The 21,884-nt window shown below is 39.9% G+C and overlaps 1 protein-coding gene across 11 annotated transcripts in view; it reads left to right on the top strand.

The window, feature by feature from the left end:
• Nucleotides 1–21,884, top strand: part of Pphln1 (periphilin 1) — an 87,462-nt gene that overhangs the window by 39,044 nt on the left and 26,534 nt on the right. For 9 of the 11 annotated variants that reach the window (XM_050129131.1, XM_050129105.1, XM_050129075.1 and 6 more), the window contains 4 exons: nt 5,080–5,291; nt 13,033–13,089; nt 16,269–16,348; nt 20,617–20,736. In XM_050129131.1, coding sequence (XP_049985088.1) covers nt 5,080–5,291; nt 13,033–13,089; nt 16,269–16,348; nt 20,617–20,736 — 469 coding nt within the window. The remainder of the gene's footprint in view (nt 1–5,079; nt 5,292–13,032; nt 13,090–16,268; nt 16,349–20,616; nt 20,737–21,884) is intronic. The other 2 variants (XM_050129082.1, XM_050129113.1) reach the window with 1 other exon arrangement.

Genomic DNA, 21,884 nt, shown 5'->3' with positions numbered 1-21,884 from the left:
TGGATATGCTGGGTTAAGTTAAAATTTGCTAAAATTAATTTGACTATTTTATTTTTATAGATAGGGTCCCCCTATGTAGCCTTGACTAGCTTCACTTCTTTAGATATGGTTGCTGTGTGTTTGACTCATTTAGTTCCTACCACACAGGTTGATTCAACTCTCAGTTTTGCTAAAATATCTAGATCAGTGTTTGGGTTTCTTATTGTTCTTTTTTGTATATAGGGTCACAAGTAGTCCAGGTTGGTCTCAAACTTTCTAAGTAACTGAGGATGATGATGAACTTTAAAAAAAATACAACTTTATTCATTGTGTGTGTGTGTGTAATTATGGGTGTACTCCTGCCACAGTGTGCATGAGTGGGTCAGAGGACAAATTGTGACAGTTGGCTCTCTCCACTATGTTGTTCTTGGGGATTGAGCCCGGATTGTCAGGCTTGATGGCCCATGCCTTTGCCCATGAGCTGTCTTGCCATCCTGATCTACCTTACTCACGTGTGCTCAGCTTCATATGGTGCTGTGGGCTGCATCCAGGACTTCATGCACGCACCCTGCCAACTCAGAGCTCCATGTCAGTTGTTCTGTTTTTAAAGTTACGAGTGAGACCTTGGAACACTCTCTCCTAAATGGGGTGTCCTCATCAAATCATTTCCCTCAGGACTCAGGGGGTTGGAAGAGGAGACAAAGTTTTACAGAGCCTGTGGGCTGGAAGAAACCAAGGAAACAAGGCCTTTAGACACAACAGGAATGCTGGGCATATGATGTCATAGAGACTGGCAGTGTGCACAGGTCTAAGCCAGATGGAGTCCTAGTACTGAAAAGAAAATAGATACAGGTCCCTAGCCCTAGCCCTTAAGCTATCTCGGGTTGGTAACTGTTTGCAAGTGAAAAACTAGCATCCTCCAAGGAGTATCAGTGGGGAAATAAAGCACACTTAGGGGCAGCCCCCATATCAACACAAAAGAAATTCAATTTCAGTGGTATTTCTGGAGGGTTTCTTATTTTGTTTGTTTGTTTATTTTGTTTTGTTTTGGTCTCAGTGCTGTGTCTGGGGTTTTTCTTTTCTTAACCTTACAAACCATTTGCTTATTATCTGGTTTCCTGTTTTGTTTTTATGAGCTTTCTGTATGTGCAAATGTATGTGTCTCTGAATCTGTATGTGTTGTGATTTCTCTTTGTTTTTTTTTTAAAAGTCTTATTTGTTTTGTTCTGTTCTGGTTTATTTGTTTTATTTTATCTTATTATTCTTATTAATTTTTAATTGTATTCTAATGAGAAAAAAGTTGTGTGGATTTGGGTGGGTGGGGAAATGGGGAGAATCTGGGAGTAGTTGGGAAGGAAAACTGTAATCAGAATATACTGCCTGGATAATTTTCAATATTAGAGGAAAAAAAAAGGGTTAAAGAGAGAGAAAAGAAAACAGAGGCAACAGAGTTTGAGAATCATTACAATAAGCACCATTTTTTTTTTTTTTTTTTTTTTTTTTTTTTTTTTTGCGGCCTCCACTCAGATCCTGCCTCCAGGTCCTACCTTGTTCCTGCCCTGACTTCCTGGGTGATGTACTGTGATCAGATGTATAAGCGGAATACCCAGTTTCTTACTGGTTCGTTGATACTACTTTAAATCATAGAACCAGCCACCTGGGACGTTTACTACTAATCCCCTTGTCACAGTAAATACTAAACTTCCCTAGGCCAGGCAGTTCTCCACAGTGTCTATCAAATAATGTGTATATTCATACCTGCATATCTGACCAAGTATCGACTTGCCAAACAGGTACTTAGGGTAGTTGTCTGATGTGATGTCTTTGCTGAAGTTGGGGGGTGGTTGATGTGTGCTGGCTGAGATAACTGCATGCAGGGCTGCTCATTTGAGCTGTGCTTTAATTTGACTGCCCTCTGGCGTTAGGATATGGAAACTCTAGCTGAGCAGTTCATCTTTTCAAAGGAAGGGGGTAGGTGGTAGGTACATTTTTCTTTGATTAGGATGCTGTTTCTTTCCCACTAAGCAATCGGTAAAGAGTCTCTAGTTTCAGTAGGAAGTCTCTTGTCTTTGGAATAAACTATAAGAATATCTAGCTTACATTCTTTCCTGCTCACTGACTACCTTCCCATCTCTGAAAACATGTCATAACTGTTCTTTTTTGCGTGTTTCAGCTGTAGCTGCCAGCAGGTGTGGTCAGACCCTAGAATCTTCTCTGTATTCTTTTTTTTTTTTTTTTTTTTTTTTTTGGTTTTTCGNCTAGCTCTTGTAGACCAGGCTGGTCTCGAACTCACAGAGATCCGCCTGCCTCTGCCTCCCGAGTGCTGGGATTACAGGCGTGCGCCACCACCGCCCAGCCTTCTTCTCTGTATTCTCATGTTTATTTATATATATTTACTTATGTTAGGCCTGCATTTTCATTCTTCAGCAGCACATCTCCCTGTTTGATAGTTTCTAGCCCTGTGTGCTGAGCTGCCTTTTTTCTTTTATCCCTTATTTTCATCTGTACTCACAGGCTTAAGTCTTGCTCCATTGTACGCAAGTGTAAAGTGGTAGCCCAAAATCTCCTCTAAGCCTAAGACTGCTGTCGTGAATTGCTCACCTGGATACTGCATGAGTTCTTCACTTGACATGCTCCCATCCAGATGTGGATCGTCCCTTCTCACCCTGTGCTCATGTACAGATTTTCAGATTGTTGGCTGACTACATCCATGTGTATTATGTGTATTTGTTTAATGACAGCTTTCCTTCCCATCCTCAGAGTCCAGTGATAGCAGGGACCCTATAGCTCCTGTGTTGGATTTGGTTCTCCATTGGGTCTGCGATGTGTCTGAATACGTATATAGCGACTGACTGACTAGAGGTTGGCGTGAGCCTGATTCTCGAATGCTTTATTTCAGTTTTGGTGCTTTACATGAGTTCATTTGCTCTAGATAAATTTAGATGCTTTTTACTTTTTCCTGGGGAAACTTGTTTCTGTATGACAGTATATTTAAGGACTTGATTAACTAGTACTCAATTGAACTTCAAGACAACCAGCTTGCTTGTGTAGTGGGGACTGATAATCAGTTAAAAATTATTTTTTTATTGATATTTATTGAACTCTACATTTTTCTCTCCTCCCCCCTTCTAACTTCCCCCAAGGTCCCAATACTCCCAATTTACTCAGGAGATCTTGTCTTTTTCTACTTCCTATGTAGATTAGATCTATGTAAGTCTCTCTTAGTGTCCTCATTGTTGTCTAAGTTCTCTTGGATTGTGGTTTATAGGCTGGTTTTCTTTATGTTTAATAACCACCTATGAGTGAGTACATGTGTTAATTGTCTTTCTGTGTCTGGGTTACCTCACTCAAAATAATGTTTTCTAGGTCCATTCATTTTCCTGCAAAATTCAAGATGTCGTTATTTTTTTCTGCTCCATTTACACAATGGAGTATTACACAGTACTTATCCATTCTTTAGTCGAGGGGCATTTAGGTTGTTTCCAGGTTCTGGCTATGACAAACAAAGCTGCTATGAACATAGTTGAGCACATGTCCTTGTGGCACAATTGAGCATCCTTTGGATATATACCCAAAAGTGGTATTACTGAGTCTTGAGGAAGGTTGTTTCCTAATTTTCTGAGCAATCGCCACACTGACATCCAAAGGGGCTGTACGAGCTTTCATTCCAACCAGCAATGCAGAAGTGTTCCTTTTTTCCCACAACCTCTCCAGCATAAGTTGTCTTCAGTGTTTTTGATCTTGGTCATTCTTTAGGTGTTGATGGAAAAAAAATTATTTTTATTAAAAGCTCTGGGTTTGATCTCTAGCACTGGGAAAGGAAGGGAAAATAAAATTGACGTCCTTGGTTTGTCTCAGCCCTTGTCTGTATAAGGATTTATGACTTGGCAGGCACAGTGGTTCACACCTGTAATGCCAGTACTTGGGTGGCTGAAGTTGGAAGATTGCTGTGCATAGGGTCCTGGGCTAACAGTAAAAGACCCTATCTCAAAACAGTAACAACAAAAATAAACAATTTTTTTTTTTACTTAATGAAAGTCTGCTCAAGTTAATTAAAACTCCTTTGAACATTCTTTTGATAGAGGTTTACTTTCGATTTTAAAGGTTTTTTATTTTCATATTTTATAGAGGCATATATCTTGATTCACTTAATAAGTTTGATTTACTTTGATGTTTTTCCTATATAAAGTTTTTCTCCTTACTTCCTACCTCTTTTGCTTCTCTTTTTTTCAGTGCTGGTATCAAGTCACAGTGTCTTCTGTGCAAAGTGATCACTACAAATTATTTGTAATGAGCTGTATCCTCAGCCCTGCCTAGCATTTTATTGCTAGATAATGCTGCTTAGATAAAGTGTTTTGCAAGGATAAAGTGATTTGTAAAGGTGGTAGGCTTCATAACAGTCTGTGTGGAGCACACAAGATTGGAGTCAGATTTGAGTTTGCTTTTGGGTTAGATGAAGGTTTGTGTGGCTTTGGTTTCTTGGCTTTTATAGGATTTTGGTGACATTGTTATCCACTACCTACCAGTGCCCTCCATACCCAACAGCTGTGTATATACAGGTAGAGTTTCTCTGCTCAGAGATGCTTGATATGAGGGGTTTTCAGTTTTTGTTTTTGTTTTTGTTTTTTTTTAAACATTTATATAACAGTTATGGGGTAAACATTCCTAGTGTGAACTCTGAAATGTGGCACAGTAGGAGTCCTTGGGAATACTATCTAATGAATATAGAATATAGGCTTCAGATTTTGAGGTTTGTGTGAGAGATGTTCATCACATACTATATTTAGAAGGCTCTGAGCTGTTTTTCTTGGAACATTTTATAATTCCCACGTGTTTCTGAGAGTAGTAGAGACTTATTTCTTCACATTTCAGAACAAAGTAGCTTTGTACTTAATAATCTGGCTTTACTCCAGGCTGTGAAAAGTGGTACATTTTACATCATGTTTTGCAGAAGTTTCGCTTTGTTAACTGACTTCAACAGTTAGTCACTGTTAAAAAGGGGGAGCCAAGACTTCAGTGTAGCATGACTTGTAATCAGATCTTTGCCATTTGTGTATTCAGAAAGAGGATATAATTATCTTTTTTTTTTTTCCTTCAAAGGGACATGAGAGATGGCTTTAGAAGAAAAAGTTTTTACTCTTCTCATTATTCAAGAGAACGATCTCCCCATAAAAGGGATGCTCCTGTTTTCAGAGAATCACCTGTAGGCCGGAAGGACTCCCCACACAGCAGATCTGGCTCCAGTCTCAGCAGTAGAAGCTATTCTCCAGAACGAAGCAGAACACACTCCTTCCATCAGTCTCAGCACAGAAGTACGTCTGCTTTTCTTTTCTTGTTTCTTTTCCTCTGTCGTGTACTCATGACCCTCTCTGATGAGAGTGTACTAAGTCAGACTGATTCGGAGGTGTAGGAGAGGTATCTTTTCTGGAGTAATTTCAAACATTCAGAAATGTGACAGAGTAGTACAGTAAGTATACATATATACCTTCCTCAGTTCTTTGTGTGGAATTAGAGTCTGCATAACAGTTGATGCTTGAATTCGTCTGTGTGTGAAAGAGGTCCTTGTTACCAAGTCTAAAAGTGAATACGTTCCCATACTTCCTAGTCGTCCAAGAACTTTCAGTTACAGCCTCAACCTTCTTCTCCCACTCACAGCCTCACCTTGTCTTTCTTGGTAGATGTTGTTAGATTCTTGTGTTCAGCAAATATCTTTAAGTTGTCTATTATTCACACAACTACTGTTTATTATTTGCAAAGAGTAAAGCTTCACAGCAAACATCTTTTTGCATACAGGTGTCTGAATAAGCCTGAAGAGGTAGGAATATTATTGAGGGCTGAGAAGAAGGTTCAGTGGGGAAAAGTGCTGTGTGTACAAGGTCTGATCCTTAGAACATATATAAAAAAAGACAGATAGTGCTAACCTCTCCACTTCTAGACAAAGGAAAGCTTGTAGACCAGCTAGCCTATAGTATACAGTAATGGCCACTGTAAGACATCTCTTACAAGGCAGAAAGCAAGGACCAATATCCAGGGTGGTTCTCTGAATTCCATGTGTGCCATGATACATCCATGTTGGTATTCGCACACACAAACATGTAACAAGGGGGCCTGCTTGTCGCCCCGGCTGCGCGGCTAGGCTGCGAGGCTAGCTAAGCCCTGAAATAATCACACAGAAAGTCTGCATTAATTATAAACTGATTGACCCATTAGCTCAGGCTTCTTATTAGCTCTTGTAGCTTATATTAACCCATTATTCTGATCTACATTAGCCACATGGCTTGGTACCTTTTTCGGTGGGGCAGGTCACATCTTGCTTCCTTGGTGCCTGGACAGGACTGCAGGAAGAGCTTCCTTCTTCCCAGAATACTCCTGTTCTCATTGCCCCACCTCTACTTCCTGTCTGGTTTTCCTGCCTATACTTCCAGCCAATCAGCGTTTATTTAAAATATAATTGACAGAATATAGAATTGTCCCGCACCACAAACACACATAAACACAGAAAAGGTTTTATTTTTAAATTAATTAATATAATGTGTATGGATGTGATGTCTGCTTCTATGTTTATGCACCAGACATACCGTGTTGCGAGATTTTCAGTGGGAAAAGCTCTTGCTGGTGACCTGAGGCAGCATGGTGACTGTAGCTGCGTGATCCTTCCTCACATTGGAGGCTAGATAAAGTGGCTTCTTTTACTGTTTTATTAAATTTTGTAACCATATAAAATTTATAAAAAATGATTTGGAGTCAGATGTTAGGGTAAGAACTGATAGATCCACAGAGTGATGGAGAAAGCGATCAGCAACCTCTACACTCACTCCATGCCTCCCCTGCTCAAAAAGTTGGTGCCTCTTTTTTGACCCCTCTTAGTCCTCTTGCGTGTCCTCCAGAAAGCATTATAATCCACTCCAGTCAGCTGGATGTAGACCCCACCCTCGGAATCAAGTCCTGACTCCTTTGGTGGTCTGGGAGCAACATTCCAAACAAATCTCCTGCAATAATACTGATTCTATGTCTGTGTTTGCCTGGTGCCCTAGGAAGTCAGAAGTGGGGGGCATTGGCTTCCTTAGAATAAGAATTGTAGGGCTGGAGAGATGGTTTAGCGGTTAAGAGCATTGCGTGCCCTTCCAAAGGACCGAGTTCGATTCCCAGCAACCACATGGTGGCTCACAACCATCTGTAATGAGGTCTGGTGTCCTCTTCTGACCTACAGGCATATATGCAAACAGAATAGTGTATCCATAATAAATAAATAAATACATAAATAAATAAAGAATTGTATACTGTTGTAAGCCACTGTATGAATGCTGAGAATTGAACTGGGGTCCTCTAGATGAGCAGCAAGCATGCTAAACCACTGAACCATTGCTCTAGCCCAAGAAAAAAAGATTTTTAATAAGTATGTCCTTAGAAAAATTAAAACAACAGTAGCATAGAGATATAGTTAAAATCCCACATATCTTTTAACCTCCCCCACCCCTTTCAGATATGTGTATCTTAAATGTAGCAGTTTGGGGGAAAAGAAAAATACCTTGACAGCTAATAATGAAATCTTAATAAGATATAAAATAGTAAATAGAGATGAGGCTTTTACTTGCTAGCACCTAGTAAAGTCATTAAAGTTAGTTGGATGGCAAATGAGCCCTACTTTTTGTTTTTCTGAAACAAGTTTTTTCTTTGTGTTTTGAGACAGGGTTTAGCTAAAATCCCAGGCTGTCATTGAACTCATTATGCATCCCGGGATGACTCTGAGCTTCCAGTTGTCCCCCTGTCCTAACCTTCCTATTGTCACTGGACTGACTTAAAGCAGAGTTTTCTGAGGAAGCGTTTTCCTATCTCCACTTTGACTTTAGAACTTGGAAAGGAGCATATGTGAGTCGCCGTGTCTCAGGAGTTGTCTCATCCTTAGTGTCTGTAGTGATGAGCAATGACAAAGAAATTGGTGTGTGGGAAATAAATTGAGCAGAGCACAGGGATTTAGTTTCTTGGGTGTTTACATAGGGGTGGTGCATACATATCTTGACACATGCATGGAGGTCAAAAAACAGCATTGAAAATTCTCTCCTTTATCATGTGGATCTTGGGGATTGAACTTACGTCATAAAGCATGGCTGGAAGTGCCTTTTCTCGCTGAACCATCTCCCTGGTCCCGTGCCTGGCTGCCATACAAGGGTACTACGGATTAAATCAAGTCCTTAACTTTATTAGGAAAGGACTTTACTGACGGAGTCATCTTTTGCCAGACTTCAGCCACTTTTCTTGTTAGTATTAGTGTGTTTTTTATTTGCTCTGTGTGTTTGTTTGTGTGTGTACATGTCACACTGTGTGTACAGATGTCAGAGTACTACTTGGAGAGAGCCAATTCTCTCTCATTCCACTGCTTGAGTTCTGTGTAATTGGACTCATTGTCAGAATTGGCAAGGTTTATAATTATAGTTCACCATATAATTTTTCTCTTGTTTTGTTTACTTTGGGAGAGGGTCTCATATAACCCAAGTTGGCTTCAGTGTTGCTGAAAGAGCCTGGGACTCCTATCCTCCTAGCTCTGCCTCTGAGTTCCAGGACTGTAGGAGTGTGGCACATGCTCAGATCCTCAAATTGACTTCAGTGCTTTGAAGTTTGTCTCAGACTCTCTTGATCTGAGTGCAGCTGTGAGCTCATCATCTTTAGTCTTTTCAGTGTCCATATTTAAATGATAGCACTGCAGGATGGCCTGGGTTGCCTCGTTCTCTCACCCTTTTATCATTTATAATTTGTTTAGCATGAAACGTAACCCCAGCACTATCAAGTTCACTCTTACGCACATTCTTCAAAGTCCTTAAGTTTTTAAAAAAAAATCAGTGTATATACAAAACCATTTTTACTCATGTATATAACACACTTGGATCATACTCTTTTCTACTCCCTTTGTCTCCCATCTTGTTCTTCCTGAAGTATCCTTTCTCCTTTTATACCAAGGAATCTGGGTTCCACAGAGAAGAGAGAATATTAAAATTTTGTCCATCTGAGTCTGATTATCCCACTTGTTAAAATCTTGTAACTATTTCACAGAATTTCTTGTCACTATAAGACCCTTTGTATTTTCATTTTAAAGCTTCAATGTTCAAGAATGACCCAGTACAGTGTCTGTGTTGTAGTGTTTGTCTCCTGAATTAAACTATACCTGGCATGTCCTTGCTTGTTAAGCATTGCACTGAGTTTTTCACAGTGGTTTGTGAGAAATAACCCATAACTTCATCATCTCTAATGATGCTTTCTGGTTTTCATTTTCTAAAATACCCTTTGTTCTCATGTGATTTGTCAAGAATGAGCAGTGGTTGTTAAAGTGGGTAACTCTGATTACACGTATCTTTGCTTTCAGTAGGAAATCCTATCTCAGGAAGAGAGTATTGTTTGAAGGATTATATTAGGTATATACTTAGCTATTATGTGCAAGGAGTCACCAAATACCATCAAACTCTTACAGGACTTGATGAATATTTCTTCAGTGCATTTAAGTTGTGTCTCCGGCTTTTAGTTTCACTCACAGTGCCAAACACTTTACTCTATGGATCCAATGGAAATGTTCTTTGGTTTACAATAGCACCAATTTCAGTTACAAGTTGAATATGTCTTTAAATTGGTAATGCATTGACTTCACCTTACCTGCTGTGTTTCATAGCCTAGAAACACAGTATCCTATTTTTTGAGCTGTTTGTCCTTGTGAACAGCATGGCTGATTGTGTGCTTTGGCTCACTGCTTCTGATAGCATCCTGTGTGTCATGTGCCCTAGTTTCATTTTGTGATAAAATACCCTGATATAAACTTAGAGGAACGGGGTTCAGGGTGTATTTTCATTCATAGTTTGAGGTTTTGGTCTATCCCTTAGGGAAGTTAAGGTGGCAGCAGTCAAATTGTGTTTGTAACCACATCAAGGAACAGAGCCATCAACTGTGAGCCCCTCTTCTATCCATGTTGAAGTTTTAGAAGCTTGCTCTTGTGCAGGTTTTGTGTGTCAGGCCTGTCTTGTCTGGAAACGTTTTGCAGCAATCTTCCAAAACCTCTGACTCCTATCGTCTTTCTGCCCCCTCTTCCACAGTGATCCCTGAGCTTTGGGAGGATGGGGTGTGATATGGCTGTCCCATTTTGTGCTCAGCACTCAATAGTCTTTCTCTGTACTTTTTGTGGTAGTTGCCTCTTGGAGTCTGTCATACTTTTGTTTAACATAATGACTTCCAATTCCACCTGTTTTCTTTCAAATGTCATAATTTCTTTTTTAGCAACTGGATACAATTTCATTACTCATAAGTACTGTGCTTTCTTTATCTGCCTCTGATGGATGTGGAGGCTGATCTCATTTTCTGGCTCTTGGGAGTAGTACAGCAGTAAACTGATGTGCCAATATGTTTTATGTCTATTCAGGTTGCTTGAAATTGTAGTGGAACAGTCTTAATTCTAGACAGAGACATCCACAGTGACAGGCCTTTTAACCTGACTTCATTTGGACACTTGAGGAGGACCTGATTGGTCTGGTACACACACAGCTGCAGGTGACCTTTGGTCTTGTGAGTGGGTTTAAAGATAGACTCATCCTCCCGGGTTACTATAAGGCAGTTATCTGGAAAATTTGAGTCAGTTAAGTCTTGTTTGTCTGTCCCAGGCATGTAATACCCTGAGACAGTCAGCAAACCTCTGGATCCAGTATGAGGACTGTCTGAGGAAGGGCTTACTGTGAAGAGCCTGAGACGCCTGTAGATATGGGTAATGCTCAATTGTAAAGATGCAAACTGGGAAAAGAAAGGGTCAGTAATGTTGATTCTTGAGTGTAAGCTTAGTGGGGGATCTCTTAAATTAGATCTTTTTTTTTTTTTTTTTTTGGAAGATGAAGAACATAAGGCTGCATGGAGATAATTTTGAGAAAGGCACATCCATTCCTTACCTGATGTTGGAAATGAAAGCTGGTGATTATTAAAAATCTGTTTACAAGCCAGGCGGTGGTGGCGCACGCCTTTAATCCCAGCACTTGGGAGGCAGGGTCAGGCGGATCTCTGTAAGTTTGAGGCCAGCCTGGTCTACAAGAGCTAGTTCCAGGACAGGCTCCAAAGCTACACAAAGAAACCCTGTCTTGAAAAAACAAACAAACAAACAAATAAATAAACTGTTTGCCAGAAACTACACATTCCCCTTTGGTAAACATAGCAATAAAGGGGGAGGAAATTTGAAATCTCCTTCAGGATTGGCCTGGATACAGAGGAGACAATCTTTGGAAGTATATCACAAAATCTGAAGAATTTGCTTGCGAATGAAAAGCGTTCAACTAGAAATTGACCTGATAAAAATTGTTAAGAAGCCCCCGCTGGGAGGTTAGAGGGAGTGATGTTTGACTTGATATGTTGAGATGTGCGCGCAGCCATTCTGGGGTGTCTGTGAAGTGCTGATCTTAGAGCCTGTCGGGTCTTCTGAGGGATGTATGGAGGGTGAGAGAGAGATCATGGGTAGTTAGAGCCCCAAAGCCTTGGAGTCTGCTGCGGAGATGCTCCCCCTGCCACCACAGCCCAGTCAGGAGATGCCAAGGGAGCATGGGGTGCACTCCTCAGCTCGCCCACCGAAGTATTCTGCTGGGTGAGAAACACCAAGAAGAAAGGATATTTTTTCAGACCAGAGCTGATAGGAGTTTTAGTAAGGTTGTGGACAGGAGTGCAGTGGTTGTGCTAAAGGAGAATCATTCTGTAGTGGTGAAGAGAAGCTACTAGCCTTGCCTTCTGGACCATTTGATAGATGGCAAGTACAAGACCCTGTTATTATGGAGTTGTTTCTATTACAATACAGGGCATTTGGGGAGAAGCTTAGTTATTAGGGCTTTCATAACAGTTTGTTGCATTAGGCATCAGGCAGCTATGATCTGATCATTAGATGGTAGAGGATTATTTGGGACCCTTTAATTTTGGTCTTTTTTGTCTCTATAAGAATCTACAATGTTTTCATATTCTGAATATAGCATAGTGAAGGGGTCAACCAAGGTGGTAGCTGTAAATTTGTATCTGAGAAAAATCCATGTATGAGAGACTTTGTGAAGGGAATCAGTTAAGTTTTAGTTGTTGCAATATTAGAGTATTGGTAAATCTATTCTTGGACAAGTCAGAAAACTTCCCTGGTATTGTGTTTTATTATTAATGGTGATTTCCCTTCCAGCGGCCTAACTACACCCGTCCTCCCCCACCTAATGTGATTTGTACCACATCTTTGAATGCGAACCTTATAGTTTTTGTATGAACAAATGTTGCTACTTATGCACATAATGTTTTTATATAGCCTTTCATCCTTAACTGGTTCTCACTCTTCCACTTAGTGAACATGATAGAGGAATTACAATCGTTTCCTTCTGTGTTCTCTGATAGTTTACAATTGAGAAACAAACTGACAGGAAACAGGTCAGCAGAGAGACCTGCAAGAGGACATGCAATTTGTTTTGTTTCCACATGGGAAGGGTCAGATAGTTGAACTTAAAGAATTTCTGAACGCATGTTACTGGTTTCTGGTGGGGAGATGTTAGCAAGCTGTGGCATTTGAATGGTTGGACATATGGAAAAGAAATCTTTTCTTGTTACACACAGTCACAGGTGAGGTCTGAGTTGCTCTCAGAATAGGTTAACAGCCTGTGAGTGTCTCAGTGGTGTGCTAGACTCTAGTCCCCTTTCCTGTAGTAAGATATTTTTACTAGACTCATTTTTAGGTAGGTTAAGGGGGCTCATACAAAGCCCTGTTTGCATCTGCTGTTATTCTAGGTAACTATACATTTCTTCTGTAAAAAGACTTTTTTTAGGAACCATCAGGTGTCTGATAGTTTTCTGAGTGATCACTGCAGTATGCAGAACGTCTGGTTCTTTCCTGTTCTACTTTGGTTTCTCCTCAGTACAGCTGCTCGCACAGCTCAGCTTGATGTGGGTTGGAGGTGGTTAGGGTCACCAGCAAGTGCTCAGAAGTAGCTCTTCTCTTTCCTCCTACTTCTGGGGTGTTACCTGCTCCTCCCTGGCACAGAGGTGCTGGTGTTAATTCCTCCTGCCACCTTTCCCTAGAGTCCACGCGTGTCGGTGCTTCCTACAAACGGCAGAATGCAGCAAATCCAGGAAGAGGTGAGTTTGGAAGTAGGTTTTGATCTGGAATTTTGAAAGGGTGGGAAGTTTGATTTGAGACATTATTGAAATGGGGGAAAGTATCTTACTGCTCTTTCAAATACACTGTCACTAGCAATATAGCCAGGTAGTTGGTTGTCTTGACCAGCCATTCTTACCTGCCACAGGAGGGTAGAGCCTATAGAATAATGAGTCTGTTGGCAGTGGGAGTTAGAGATTCTACTTACTTTGCAGTTTTTGCTGTCGTCTTTGTTTGTCTTTGTCTCTTGCTTCTTGCTTGTCCACTCATTTATGAAACAGGTATAAATGAGTGTTTCTGAGAAACCATTTCTTTTCCTTCGGCAATCCTTTGCTTCTGCATATGAAGATTGATTGATGTCTGCTTATGTTAACCCTGAGCATCTGAAATCAGGAAAGATTCTTGGGCTACACTTGGGATCATACCTGGCCTAGCTACACTAGCAATATCCTGTTTGTGAAGCAAATCTTGAGATTGACAGCTGTTGAGTTGTCATCTTTTCTCTGTGTGTTGTTGCTGGTTTTTCCCTGTGTTCTCGCTAATGCATGCTAAAATTGAATATATAATTGGCACTAGGATTTTGCTTTGGCCCTCTCTGGGCTCCCCTATCCCTGTGATCTTGAAAACAGTTTAGATGAGCCACACAGAATATAGCATATTAGAGAACAGATGGTGTTTATTTCAGAACTGGAAGATGCTTGAAGGGTGAGAATGGCCAGTGACCAAAGGAACCGTCTATCTATATTTAAATGTCTTTCTACTATTTCTAAGGTCTCTAGAACAGACAGTTTGCCCAGAAGGGTGTTTTCCTGCACAAGTGATTGACAAGCCCATTGAATTAACTCTCAAGGAAGAGGACAAAGGGTATATGTTTATCTCCTTTATCTGGGTAGAATGTCATAGATATATGTCTCCGATACCCTTCTTTGACCCCAAATCAGAGTTTTCCAGTTTCAGTTTTTAGTTTTACAGTGTGCTGTGTTTGAGTTTGAGGGAGATGTTCTTCCCTAATGACGGACTCATATACAACTCATTACCCAACATATAATTATGCCTTTATTTAGTAACTAAGTGTAAAAAAATAAGTTGGCTTTCTATTTAACTTTGAGTGCCTACTTGTGTTCTTAAGTCTATAGGTTATGTAGACCAGAGCTACTATAAAAAGTCATGATACTTGTTCCTCTAGGATAGTGGCTGTTGAGCTTTCTAATGCTGTGACCCATTACTACTGTCCTCATGTGACCCCCAACCATAAAAACATTTCGTTGCTACTTTGTAACTAATTTTACTGCTGCTCTGAGTCGTAATGTAAATATGGTATGGAGGACATCTGATATGTGACCCCTAAAGAGGGTGTGACCCCCAGGTTTAGAACCACTACTCTAGGAGCTTTGGGTACTAGGACAGACTTTACAATGCAGTATACAGTTTGCCACATGCATTGGAAACACAGTAAGGAATGACTTAAATTTATGTTCTTGGCTGTTGGAGAATGTCATGATGATTGTATCAGGGTCCTCCTATCCAAGTAATTTGTGTATTTTAAAAATAGGGCCTCACTGGTCAGCCTTGGGTGGCCTGGAACTTATGCTACCACAAGAATCTAGGTTCTGTCTTTTACAAAAAAAAAAAAAAAAATTGTTGAAACTTCAGAATTGGGGTACTAAACTTAGGGTAGGGGTTTCTCACTGAGCCTTTGCATTATTGAAGCTGGATGATTCTGTTAAGGATGATGGATGGGGCTGTCCCCCATAGAACTCTCTCATATTGTCTTAGGCCTGCAGTTGTCTATGACAGTGGTATTCTCTCACAGAAAACAATCAGAATTTCTTTACACATTGCCCAGTGTCAGGGTGGGAAGGACAAACTTTCCCTGGCTGAGAGCCACTGGGATAATGTGGCTTCTTGTCTTCAGTACCCTGGCAAAGCTGTTTAATACAAGGTGGTTAGAAGCCTGCTTCTCTAGGGCTTGCCTAGCTGTGGCAGGAAGCTGTGGAGCCTCTGAGTAAAGCTAGCTTTGCTGCACTCTGCAGGTGACTTGGTGTCTGCTTCTGCTCCTGCCTGCTCTCTGGGCTCTCTCCACTTTCTAGGCTTTAGCAACATTTGTGTGGCCACTTTCTAAAATAGCTTTGTATTGTTCATATTCTTAGTTTTCCCAGAACTTAAGATGACAGAATTGACTATACATTGAAAGTTATTAGTAAGGTGTTTTTTAAATCAGGAACAGCTTACTTTTAATAATTTTTATAAACTGATATTAAAACAGTTTAAATAAATTAGCTAGTTAAAAACTAAGTGTAATTAAATTTTGGTTATTGAACCTACTTACATAATAATGTTCATATATTTTCTGGCATATGTTTCTATTAAAAATGGTTCCATACAGCATTATGTGAGTATCTGAAATAACAAATGATGGTGATTTTATCTTATAGAGGTTTATTTTAAACAAAACAATTGTTCACATACCTTATACCGGGCTCTGGATCAGTGCTCTGAATTAATTGATTTCTAAATTCTTTTAAATGGTGTGAATGTTTTAGGAGTGTCTGCTAAATTTCCTGTGTATAGTACTCTCTGGGCTGTCTCTTAACCGATCGATTGCTCTGTGGTAGCTACATACTAACTGTATAACATTCTGGGTATTTATATTTTGATATGTTAAAGATTTTCAGCAGCAGAAAAGGTCATGATTTACACATTGCCTGGTGCCAGGGTGGGAGGACAAGACTGTCCTTGACTGAGAGTCACTGGTGTAGAGTAGCTTCCTGTCTTTAGAACCTTGGGAAGAGTTATTATTTAATACCACCTGAGGTACTCAGAAACCTGATTCTCTAGAGCTTGCTTAGCTGTGGCAGGTAAGTTTGTGGAACCTCTAATTAAAGTATGCTTTTGCCTTTTTCAGCATTTCTGTGATCATACTTACAACTGACTTTGGTGTGGCCTAACTGCCATATATGCCGTTATTTCATTCCACATTACATTAATGTTTTGTGGTGTTACTAAGAGGTAGATTTAGATGTTACTACTACAGTAATATGATGAGAACTTTCAGAATAAAGTACGTATGTGGCTTTCCTTATTACTTGGAAACACAAAAGCTAGAGAATTACATCTTGTGTTGTTTCTTGTCCTATATTCAATCTTGCCATTGTTATAGGTAAAGAGAGATCCATCCAGTCTTTGAAAACATCAAGAGATACTTCACCCTCAAGTTCTTCAGCAGTCTCTTCATCCAAGGTTTGTTGCTTTTCTAAAGTTAGGTAGAACTGCAATGTGAAGATGATGGGTTGACCAGTAAAACAATATTGTGTGTACGCAGGATGCTTAATGAACCCTTTGAAAGCTTGAATTTTAAGTCTTCTCTACTTGAAAATATTACAAAGGCCAAAATAAATGATCATTTTTCTCATTGATATTTCTCCATAGGTTTTGCTACTATTTTTATTTGCTGCTGTAGCCTTTGCCATTCTTCACCATAACCAAATGGGCTACATATTTAGATAGGGTGTGTATTTATAGGATTTGCTTTTATTTGGGGCATTGAGAGCACAGGCAAAAGTTTAACATGTATATAGAACCATTCAATTCTTGTTATGCAGTATAACCTTTTACTGACCCATACAGAAACCCATACACAGCTAGGTTTAAATCTCAATTCTATAGGAGACTGAAGCTTCAGAAGCGAAAATAATTTCCTCCAAGTGGAGCTGCTCCTCATATACGATTCTTTATTCCCGGCCTCTCAAAACGTGTTGGAACAATGGAGCTGATGTCTCTTCACTTTGTTTCCTTTATCAACCTCTTACCCTTTCTCATGTTCATAACTTGTTTCAGATGCTCTCTCCTTTTTGATTTCCTCTTAACGTTTTTGACATTTTAGCAGGAATAGTTACCCCTGTTATTCTGATGGTCTACAGGGACAGCAGTTTCTCTGCTTGAAAGGAAAAAGTGATTTTTCTGTGATAAATCTTATCACTGGAGGACCCTCAGAAATCTGAGGATTCTGAAGTGTCAGGTTATTCTTTGCTGTTCTGTGGCATGGCTAGACTTGAGGTTCTTGCCCTTGCAGATGGTTGACAGATATTTTGCCAGCCATAGAAACCAGCTCGTTGAAAAATTTGTATTTGGTTTTAAAATTGGACTTGACCTCATAGTAACTCAGGCTGGTCATGCTAATCCTGCATCAGTGTCCTGAGTTTTTAAATTACCTTCTCAACTGAAGGCTTTTTCTCCCAAACGTTATGGCTTTGGGAGTATATTTTTTCGGGGTTTATTAGAAAATAGTTCTGTGTGATAATTTATCAAGTGCACATACTCAGTAACAGATAGACAGAATAGTTCCCGTGGCAGGATTGCTTTACATTTTACAAGAACTCCTAAGTCATTAGCTTGGTTCTGCTCTATAGCTCTCCTGAAAACATAAACTTTCTTTTTTAAAATTATAAACATAGATTATTTTCTTGGATATGTTTTTATTTTCTTTAAAAAAAAATTTTTTTTGCATTTCTAATAATATACTGTCTTATGGTAGGTACTGTTTTAACCTCCTTAGCTGGGTAGGCATCTTATGCCAGTGATCCCAGCACTTGAGGCCTGAGACAAAGGGGTTTCATAATCATGAACTAACTTTGGCTACAGATTGAGACTCTGCCTTCAGACAAACAAACCAAGGGATAAAAACAAAACCTTCTGGATGGGTAGAAGATTGGAATGAGGGAGTTAAGCTTATTTAGTGGCTGTGGAATATACTTCAGAGGTAAGTTTCAGGCTTTCTCTCTTTGTCTTCTGAAGACTTGATAATTTTGGTCTGTGACGTGAGCTGATAATAGAGAGATTTGTAGAAAATAAGTGTAAGCTGTACTGTGTGCATGGGAGCCATACATAAAGTGTCAGCCACTAGTTGATTTTGTGTCTTGCAGTATGCAAAGGCAGGGAAGTTTAGGTTTGACTATGGCTGGCTGCCTTCTTCCCTTGGCTTTTTAAAAAATTATGGTTTTTAATTACACACATGTGTAGGTGTGTGCATTTGAGTGCTAGTGCCAGAGACCAGAGGTTTTCATGCTCTGGATCTGGAGTTACAGCTAATTATGGCCAACCACATGGGTGCTAAGAACCAAATTCAGTTTCTCTGTAATAGCAGTGTGTACTCTTGGCCATTTTAGCCATCTCTCTAGTCCCCAAAACTATATTATGCAGACCCATTTCCCAGGTGGAAATCTTTCAAGACCACTGTGGTGGCCTCTCTAGGCCAAGTGTCTGTCTTCTGAAAAGCTTCCCTAGGTGTTTACGGGTATCTTAGAGAAAAGGCTCTTTTTACAATTTCTGCTCACTTTGCTTTTGTTGATTTCTTGTTATAAAACGACAGGCAACTTTTTGGAGTTGTTCCTGGCTTTATGAGACATGCAGTTTCTCTGAATAATTAAGTCAAAATAGTCAGTATATTTGGAGCAAAAATAGTTTTTTTCACAGTGCTGTGTATGTACACATGTACACACACACACACACACACACACACACACACACGATAAAAATAACCCATGGCCTCCTGTTCCTTGGTGAGCTTGATCAGGTCTGAATGAAGCTCATGTGCACTTTCTCTCAGTGTTTGTTAGTGAGTTTAGATAAATTACTATTGTTCTGTTTCTTGTTTTTCTAATTTGAGGTAATGAGGCCTGCCCTGCTCCCTTTGGTGAATTTCTATCAGAATGTTCTTTGGTTTGTAGAAGTACTTCATTCATGGCAGTGCACCAGTACTGCTGAGGTGGTTTTCTTTTTTGTTTCTTTTGTTGGTTTGTTTTCACTGGGACTGTATGTTGTTAGACAAGGTTCCCTGGAGTATTGGGTAGAGCTATTGCAGTGTGTACTTATTATAAAAGGTTTAGCATGCACTCTCTTGGTTTACGTGATAGTTTCTGGGTAGTCTGTAAATGGCAGCACATTAGAGAGACTTAGGACCTGGGCTTCTAAGTGCCTCAGTGCTCCTAGACCAGTTCTAAGGCCTAAAAGATTCTTGGACAGTTGTTGATACTAACCCTGTCATGGAAGGCCAGAGAAGTCGGGCTCAGCTATCTGTGGAGGACAGCAGCTGCAGCATCACCCTTTCCTTGGAGCTCTTCATGTTTGGGCTACTGTTTGAAGGCCCATGAACACCACTTTCTCCACCTGACCCAACAGAGGCATTTTTCTTTGTTGACACCATATCCCTTCAAGCTGGAAACCAAGATTAATCATCATACTGATGTAAGATTAAGTCAGTGATACACTCTTAGAAAAGTTAAGAGATAGGAGCGATTGGGCCTGGTTGGTAAAGTCTTCCAGGAAATAGGATGGAATCAGAGGGCCACCATGAAGGTTCCAAGGAAAGGCCTTATAACCCGTGCTGTGCTGCTGCGCTCGTTCGTCCACACTGCAGGCCCTTATTGGGATTGAGAGCGACCCAGAAAGACCTTTTGTTTGTCTTTGCTTCTTCCATGAGCTCACTCATCTTCCCAAATTTGTCTCAGTACAGTAGATTTATGGCCGTGAACATGGGAAAGAAAAAGTACAAGATATTATTACAGATACTTTTTAGGCCTGTTATCTTTATTCTCACAACTGCTTTGTAAAAGTAATTAAGCCCCGTCCAACAGGTGATTAAACCATACTGCATGCCGAGATCTGCCTGTAGCTTCCAAGCCCTTGCTCTGGTTATATTGTATTCAGTTAGAGAAAGTAGTAGTATGCCAAAACAATGAAATTTAAATCTTTAAACTCTTTTGCAAGAATGACTTATATGATTTATCACAAATTATAAAGATGACATATTTGGGCCTTTCTCTTGAGTTAAAGAGTTTGCCTTAGGGGTGGAGAGATGGTCTGGTAGTTAAGAGCATTGGCTGCTTTTCTAGAGGGCCAGGATTGATTTTGTAGTTCACAATCCTCTGTAAATCTAATATTCCAGGGGATCCTGTGCCCTTGTTCTAGCCTTAGGGGGCAGCAGGATCATATGCGAAGCACAGACTTACAGGCAGGTAAAACCCACACACATTAAAATAAATAAATCTTTTTAAAGGATTTACTGTAATAAAATTTAACCATTACTTTATTTCATTTGAGCATAATTAAAGATAAAAATTATAATCAATATGATGTTGTTTGTATCCTGGATACAATTTATATGTATTTGTCATGCTTTTTGCGTTGGCCCATTAGATGAGGTCTTGAAGTTTTATATAAATGAAATTCTGAGTGATGTATAGTCCCTGTGTCCTTTAGGAATTGCTATTTAAAGGGATTCTGGACTGAGTTTTGTGTCTTCCTATGTAGCTATGGCTGGCCCGGCACTTTCAGTTCTCCTTCCTCACCTTCCTTGTGCTAGGGATGAACACACATGTAGTATCTTGTCTGGCCCTCTGCTGAATGTTTTTGAAGGAGTGAAAAGGGGGTATACTCATCTCACTGCATCGTGCTTCCTGGTGTAGAGGCCTTTAAGAATGCTAACAAAGATGTCTCTTTATTTATGGTAGGTGTTAGACAAACCCAGCCGGCTAACCGAGAAGGAACTTGCTGAGGCTGCAAGCAAGTGGGCTAATGAAAAGCCAGAGAAGTCAGATGAAAATAACTTGACTGAGATTTCTGAGTTCGAGGTATTTAATTTCAACTTTATGTTTCGCACTTGAACATTTTGTCTTGATTTTAAACTGGGTATAAGTCCTGTGTGGTACCATACACCTGTAATCCCAACATATAGGAGGTGCAGGCAGAGGACCATCAAGGTTGTCATCAGAGCAAGTTTGAGGATAGCCTGAGATGCATGAGGACAAAGCAAACAGTATAAAATATTTGCTCTGTTCTTGTTCCTCAACAGGTACTTGATAAAATATCTTTGTGGGTTATTGAATTTACTACACAAAGTAAGAGTGTGAAAAGTATATTTTTGAATAATTTTAAAGGAAGACTTTTTCCGTTTTGCTTTGCTCTTCCCAACCCCTTTTGCATTCTCGGGTGAAACCTAGGGTCTGTCTGTAGTGGGTTTTTGTTTTACTCTTTGGGTGCTCTCAAATAAATACATGGATGATTATTTTTAACTTAGTTTGGCTTTTATCTAGCCAGCTTTTCTAAGTTAAATTGTCCTGTTTTTCTTTAACTACATTTTGCTTCTGGACTTTTTGCTTTTCTTTATTCTATATCTTTCTTCTTACTCGGTGGCTGACTGAGTGGCTGGCCCCTGGTGTCCTCCTCTCCTGCTTTTCTAGCTCCTCCCCTTCTCTTGGGCCTAGATTTCTCCTGTTTATTCTCTCTGCCTGGCAGCCCCACCTATCCCTCTCCTGTCTATCTCCTGGCCATTCAACTCTTTATTAGACCAATCAGGTATTTTAGACAGGCAAAGCAACACAGCTTCACAGAGTTAAACAAATGCAACAGAAAGAATGCAGCACATCTTTGCATCATTAAACAAATGTTCCACAGCATAAACAAATGTACCACATCTTAAACCAATATTCCACAACATCTGTCTGTTACATTGCCAGTCCTCATGGAAGGTTTTGTGGTATGTGGGATTAAATGTGTATAACAATAATAGTATACTAACCCGTATCTTCATGCATGATTAAGGAATCCTTTCCCACGTGCCTGTTACATAATATGCATAAGTCAAATGGGTAGATTTGGAGTCCAGAAAGACTTGTTTATGAGTGTTTGAATTTTCTATCTTTTATTTGTTTTGTTTTTGTTTTGTGTGTGTGTGTGTGTGTGAGAGAGAGAGAGAGAGAGAGAGAGAGAGAGAGAGATA

This window comes from Alexandromys fortis, unplaced genomic scaffold (genome assembly GCF_014885135.2).
Source record: "Alexandromys fortis isolate MF-2015 unplaced genomic scaffold, M_Fortis_MF-2015_v1.1 scaffold_28, whole genome shotgun sequence".
Taxonomy (NCBI): Eukaryota; Metazoa; Chordata; class Mammalia; order Rodentia; family Cricetidae; genus Alexandromys; species Alexandromys fortis.
Note: the sequence above shows the minus strand (reverse complement) of the source record. Positions and strands in the feature narration are given on the sequence as shown.